At 36.1% G+C, this 7657-nt stretch overlaps 1 protein-coding gene across 1 annotated transcript in view; it reads left to right on the top strand.

Annotated features, from left to right (window-relative positions):
• Window positions 1-260: 260 nt before the first annotated feature.
• The window catches only part of LOC123748884 (homeobox-like protein HDP1), a 33300-nt gene continuing 25903 nt past the window's right edge, over window positions 261-7657 (top strand). Inside the window, exon 1 of the mRNA XM_069336275.1 lies at window positions 261-322. Within this exon, the coding sequence (XP_069192376.1) occupies window positions 261-322 (62 nt within the window). The remainder of the gene's footprint in view (window positions 323-7657) is intronic.

Genomic DNA, 7657 nt, shown 5'->3' with positions numbered 1-7657 from the left:
GGATAACTGGTCTAATCTTCTCATCAACATCACGATAGATTCAGAATATTACAGACCACGTATGTTAGACGTGTCGTTCCATATGCAGTACAAGCAGGAAGCCTTCACCTTGTCAAGGGCAAAAATGAAACCGGACTAAATTACTGAGAATTGCGCAGGACTGATCCCAGATTTTAATCACAATGAGTTATGAAAAAAGGCTAAAAGCATAGAACCTCACGTCACAGGGAGAGAGAAAAATCAGAGGAAACATGATTACGATGTACAAGATTCTCAGTGGCAATGTCGGAGTTGACAGAGATCGTTTGTTTGGTACTAAGAGGTGAGGGGGGGTGGGGAATGGTAAAAAGAAGGGGGGAAACAGATGACAACTGAGTTCCCAACTAAGCAAAACGAACAAACACACACACATACATACACACACACACACACACACACACACACACACACACACACACACACACACACACACACACACACACACACACACACACACACACACAAACACACACTCTAAAAAAGTGTGTGTGTGTTAGAAATAACTTTTACAGTGAAAGAGTAGTTAACAGGTGGAATGCATTAGGCAGTTATGGGGTGGAGGCTGACTCCATACACAGTTTCAAATGTAGATATGATAAGAGTCCAGTAGGCTCAGGAACCTGTACACCAGTTGATTGACAGTTGAGAGGCGGGACCAAAGAGCCAAAGCTCAACCCCCGCAAGCACAAATAGGTGAGTACACACCCGTGCCTAAACTCTCATGAAATTCTAATATTTTTCCCTCCCTCCCTCTAACTTTATTACTAATTATTCACTTGCTTTTTCTCCTTTTTTGGGTTGTATTTGTGAAGGCCACCCAGAGGACTCATACCCTGTCGGAAAACTGCAGGATATATATTCCAGCCAACACACTTTACTGGAGTTTTTCTCTATGGTTCCGTGTTTCTGTGTAAACTCCACGTTTCTGTGCTTCGCAAAACCCTCTTTATTTGTGGATCTGGTTGGCAGTCGAGTATTCAGAACCACGTATTGGTCTTAGGTTAATTATTGCATCTGTTTTCTCTCTCTCTTGATAATTCAACAAGTGTATCTCATTATATATAGTATCTCATATATATATATATATATATATATATATATATATATATATATATATATATATATATATATATATATATATATATATATATATATAAATATATATATATATATATATATATATATATATATATATATATATATATATATATATATATATATATATATATATATATTCCTACATGTAACACGAGAATTTAAGCAAGTTAAGACATTATTAAGAACGTAAATCATAAATATATAATTATTTGTTGTCAGTTATCTTGGTATAATTGCTGAATTAACTAATGCAATTGGTGGAATTCCCATCATATATTTTTGTATGAAAACTCTGTTAAACTCATACCTGTTTGTTAGTTAGGTTTATTGACCTTAATGACTCAAGATCCAGTTGAATTGCCTCGCATAGATAAGGAACCACGGATGGTTGAAAGTATTTTGGATGGTTGGAGGAATTGACGATAACTTGAAGTACCTTGGAGGGTTGGAGATGCCCTGGATTCTTCAACGATAAGATTGACTGTGCAGCGAAAGATAAGATAAGATAATTGCATTAAGATGAGGGAGAGATGAAAGGTGAAGAGTGAGGACTACATAATTTATCTTTCTTTTACCATTTTCTCAAGTTTTATCCATTCTCCTAATTTTAATGCACTTATTCTTAGACCATCTTAGCTTCACGTAGTTTTTACTCTCTTAACTGTTTCTCCTACATTCGTATTCTTCCCTCCCTCTCTTTCATTTCTTGCTTGTCTTTCATTCCCTGCTGTCCTCTCTCACTCCTTTCCTCGATCTTTCTCTCAGATCCTCTTTCCATCTCTCTCACTCGCTACCTCCCTCTCCCTACACCTACAAAAAATATGAGACTGCCAAATCCCGTTTCTATAACTATTGTTTCTTGAGATTGTCTCTCCCACTGTACAAAACCATCTGAAACACATTCCTCTGTTCTTAATCCCCCTTGCCAAAATCTGTCAAGCCTCTTCGTCGTTTTCTGATTATTAAACACCTACATCTCAATAGATTATGGAACAAGTTTCCACCAGATTCGACAAACAATTAGAAGGTTAGAATAGGTAAATTATAACCCAACAGGTACCACAAGGTTAATAAGTATCTGGGGCATAATGAGGCGGGAGAGGATAGGAGTTCAGAGGAAAGGAGCTTTGTTCAATCACTTGAACCATCGGGGATCGAGTGCAGACTTGCAAGAAGCGAGGTCGTTGATCTGCAGCCCAGGGCAAGCAGATAGTTGACCCTAAATCTATCTAAGTCTAGCTATGAATCCTTAATCGAATGATCTTCCATTGTCTTGTGTGAATCCTTAATCCAAATAACACCATTAGTATTTGTCTCGTATATCAATACTCCATTTTATTTGAATTTTTAGTAATGGCAAAATGCATGGAAGAAAATACAGCTCAAGAATACAACACAAATACAGTTATACAATGTTGTAGCAGGTCTTTAAGGATAAAATACAGCAGGTAGAGAGCACAGAGAGAGAGATAGAGAGAGAGAGAGAGAGAGAGAGAGAGAGAGAGAGAGAGAGAGAGAGAGAGAGAGAGAGAGAGAGAGAGAGAGAGAGAGAGAGAGAGAGAGAGAAGGGGTTACACTCAGATATATTTTATATGTTTAATATTATTTTGAAATCACAGTCAGAAAGAGATGGCTCACTGACGATCACTCTAAATCCTTTCTAAGCCAGATCCCAGTTGCATAATCAATGTACAAAGTGAGTTTAATCCTGGCTAGTCCTTGTATCTGTTAATGCTGAACAACTGATGATATTATGTACAATGTTTCAAAAAGGTTCTTCTATATTTTTTGTGCCTTTTCGTCTAATTTGATAAAACGAAATATCCAAGTTAAATCACTCCGATTAGTCACGATATATATATATATATATATATATATATATATATATATATATATATATATATATATATATATATATATATATATATATATATATATATATATTAGTATATTTTGGTAGCAGTCTTTCCTGTAGACATATATTATTAAATATGACCGAAAAAGTAAAATTAATAATTCTAACACGAATTTTCTCAATCTTTCGTACATTTCTTTTCACTGTTGGAGGTAATTCAAAAATCAATTCTCCAAAATTCATTTTTATTTCTAGTCTAATAAAAATGAATTTTGGAGAATTGATTTTTGAATTAACTCCAACAGTGAAAAGAAATGTACGAAAGATTGAGAAAATTCGTGTTAGAATTATTAATCTTACTTTTTCGGTCATATTTAATAATATATATATATATATATATATATATATATATATATGTCGTACCTAGTAGCCAGAACGCAATTCTCAGCCTACTATGCAAGGCCCGATTTGCCTAATAAGCCAAGTTTTCCTGAATTAATATATTTTCTCTATTTTTTTTCTTATGAAATGATAAAGCTACCCATTTCATTATGTATGAGGTCAATTTTTTTTTATTAGAGTTAAAATTAACGTAGATATATGACCGAACCTAACCAACCCTACCTAACCTAACCTAACCTATCTTTATAGGTTAGGTAGGGTTAGGTAGCGGAAAAAGTTAGGTTAGGTTAGGTTAGGTAGGTTAGGTAGTCGAAAAAACATTAATTCATGAAAACTTGGCTTATTAGGCAAATCGGGCCTTGCATAGTAGGCCAAGAAGTGAGTTCTGGCTATTAGGTACGACATATATATATATATATATATATATATATATATATATATATATATATATATATATATATATATATATATATATATATATATATATATATATATATATATATATATATATATATATATATATATAACTTGTAGAACATGAGGGAACATAACGTCTACAAGATGAAATTATTTAACAAATTTAATTATAAATAGGATACAAAAAAAAATATGAACTCAATTTAGAACACGAAATAATGGATTCATATTAGAGAAATCGAGATTTAGAAACAAACAAAAATAGGTGAATATTGGATCAGAAATGGGATACCGAAATATGAAACAAATCCCCAATTAGCACTATTAAACAAACTGGAAATCTTGCACAATTATATGAGAGAGATGATTGTAAATTGGTGCTGCCTTGCATAGGCTAATTTACCACTTTAGCAGATTCGTAAATAATAATGCTCTTAGATCCAATCCCCCCTCCTCTCCCCCCCCCCCTCTTCCAACACCCCATCTTGCTACCCCCCCCCCCCCCAGAACATCCTCTTTTTTACCAAGGTCGGGTTTGAGGCTGTCATTTCAATTAATTCAGCGTAATTGACTAATTATCATGGCCAAAGACAGACATTTTGCCCCAAGCACTGACTTCGTCTCTTCAGCACCTCCCGATAGTGCTTATAGTGCTGCTATGATCCATAAGCATCTGGCACAGGGGAAATGGGAACCCAGAGACGATGGAGATAATAGGATAATAAAAATAGGAAAAAGGGGGAAATAATATGGGGAAGAAGCGTAGAAAACGTTAAGTGGAGAACCGGAGAAAACAGAAGGGAATACGCAGAGAAACTGGATAAATGTGAAATAGGCAGGAAACTTGAATTAACGGTATAAGCAGAAGATGGTAAAAAGAACTAGGGATATAGAGGGTAACAAAGAAGATAAGAAAGCAGAAAGGAAAACAAATATAGGGAATAAAATAGTGTGAGAGGACCGGATTAGAGTGGAGGAGAGAGAGAGAGAGAGAGAGAGAGAGAGAGAGAGAGAGAGAGAGAGAGAGAGAGAGAGAGAGAGAGAGAGAGAGAGAGAGAGAGAGACAGAGAGAGAGATAGAGAGAGAGAGAGAGAGAACACAGAGACTCAACAAAGAAATGCTTAATCACTGTGTTTTATATCTTTCACCATAGTGTTCGCACTATATAATATATATTCAGTCAAGAATTATGGTGATATCGTCTCGTATACGAGAGAGTGATTATCTATAAATATCTATCTATATTTATCTTATATAAATTTATCTATAAATTTATATAAGATAAATCTATAAATATAAATTTATATATATAAATCTATCTTTTCGATCTATAAATTTATCTTATCGACTAACTTTACACACATATATATAATTATTAACCCGATATTGCTTCCGAAGCAGAGAGCCAACACAAGGTTCTACAAAGCATATAAGAAGGAAAATGACAGTGAATCGCCAAGTGATTACGACAAAGTGGTGGCGAGTAGTTAGAAAATGATAACGAAATGTGTGAGATGCTCAATGCCAACTTCCATCGAATGATCACTACTGAGCCGGAATAGCACCCAGTGCCAGGAGAACAAGAAACTATTAGATAGTGAGATAACAGCAGAGGACATAAGGAATTAACTAGCATCACTAGATGTAACTACGCTTACTCGGCCGGATAATCCCCTTGGGTGTTAAACGAAGCAGAACAGACCCTCAGCATACCTCTAGCACCCAGCTATAATAAGTCACAAAGGGGGGAAATGCCCGGCTGCTAGAAAAAGGCAAATATGAAGCCCATAAAAAAATTGGCGATAATAAAGAGGAACATATTTATAGACCAGTGACACTAAGTCTGAAGATAAGTTAATAAACACACTCATATATGCCCCATGCAACCCTCTCCTGTTCCGGAAACGATCGCTCGGAGACTTCCAATTCATCGTTCAAGTGCTCCAACTTCTGCATGATAGAAGGTATTAAATTATAAATCAATGCTACTTTTCATAGCATCATGAATAGTGGCATTTCGTTCGCTGGAAGCGGTCACAAACGACCCAATTGTTGTCTTCCGTGATCGCGTTGTTCGCTCGAAAAGGGTTACCCGTTCAGCACGCGTTCCAGGGGCTAGATTCACGAAGCAGTTACGCAAGCACTTACGAACCTGGGGCCAGATTCACGAAGCAGTTACGCAAGCACTTACGAACCTGGGACCAGATTCACGCAGCAGTTACGCAAGCACTTACGAACCTGGGGCTAGATTCACGAAGCAGTTACGCAAGCACTTACGAACCTGGGACCAGATTCAAAAAGCAGTTACGCAAGCACTTACGAACCTGGGGCCAGATTCGCGAAGCAGTTACGCAAGCACTTCCGAACCTGGGACTAGATTCACGAAGCAGTCACGCAAGCACTTACGAACCTGCACATCTTTACTCCATCTTTGGCGGCTTTGTTTACAATAACTAAACAGTTAATGAGCTCTGAAGCACCAGGAGGCTGTTTATAACAATAACAACAGCTGATTGGCAAGTTTTCATGCTTGTAAACTGTTTAATAAATGTAACCAAAGCCGTCAAAGATTGAGGAAAGATGTACACGTTCGTAAGTACTTGCGTAACTACTTCGTGAATCTGGCCACTGGTTCGTAAGTACTTGCGTAACTGCTTCGTGAATCTGGCCACTGGTTCGTAAGTACTTGCGTAACTGCTTCGTGAATCTGGCCACTGGTTCGTAAGTACTTGCGTAACTGCTTCGTGAATCTGGCCACCGGTTCGTAAGTACTTGCGTAACTGCTTCGTGAATCTGGCCCCAGAATCGCGCTGGTTACAAGAATCAGTTCCATAGGGCTAGTTTTCCAGAATTTCGTTGTTTGCTGGAAATGGTACAATATTGCTTGTGTTACTGGAACATTTTGTTTGCCTTTTTATTTAGACAATCTTGTATATAACGATGAATCTTTCCCTGATATCTCCAATGCTCTTTTTACACGATGTAAAAAAATATTTTTTTATATGTAAAAAATAGTTTTACACGATATTTTTACATGTTTTGAAGGAGAGCTTAACTTGCAAGCTGCATTTAATCTGATGTCACTGAGTGTGTCATTCTATATGTATTACTCTGTGTATCATCTATATGTATTTATCTGTGTATCATCTATATGTATTTCTTTGTGTGGTTTCTATATGTATTTCTCTGTGTCTCATCTAAATGTATTTATCTGTGTATCATCTATATGTATTTCTCTGTATCTCATCTAAATGTATTTATCTGTGCCTCATCTATATGTATTTCTTTGTGTGGTTTCTATATGTATTTCTCTGTGTCTCATCTAAATGTATTCATCTGTGTATCATCTATATGTATATCTCTGTGTATCATACATATGTATTTCTCTGTGTAGCATCTATATGTATTCCTGGCCTTTTCTCCTTGGATTCATATCTGATCTATATTCCCTCGGCACATTTTAGTGTGTCGTGAGATTTTCAGTCTAGTTCGTCTGTATATTTCGTTGTATTGCGCGATTTTCACTACAGTTCTATTACGCTTGACCTGCATTCCATTTCCCTGAGGGGGCACGAAGAGCTTAGTCAGATTCAATTCCAATTATTAATCTTTTTTTTTACCAATTTGCCTTGATTGCTTATTTTTTTATTTGAAAGCTTTATACTGTATCTCAATTCTCTTCCAAACAGTTTTAGCTGTTTCTTCATATATTTCCTTGAACATTTGCTTATCTGTTAGTGCTCAAAAGGATGATTTATTGGTTAAGAAATTCTCGATTCCTATGTTATTTAAATTGTAATTTGCTTCACGTCTACTAAAGTCTCTTGCTTCTAGAGTTCTATTCTT

Source organism: Procambarus clarkii, chromosome 4, assembly GCF_040958095.1.
Source record: "Procambarus clarkii isolate CNS0578487 chromosome 4, FALCON_Pclarkii_2.0, whole genome shotgun sequence".
Taxonomy (NCBI): Eukaryota; Metazoa; Arthropoda; class Malacostraca; order Decapoda; family Cambaridae; genus Procambarus; species Procambarus clarkii.
The sequence above is the reverse complement of the archived record's forward strand: the minus strand, read 5'-3'. Positions and strand labels throughout refer to the sequence as shown.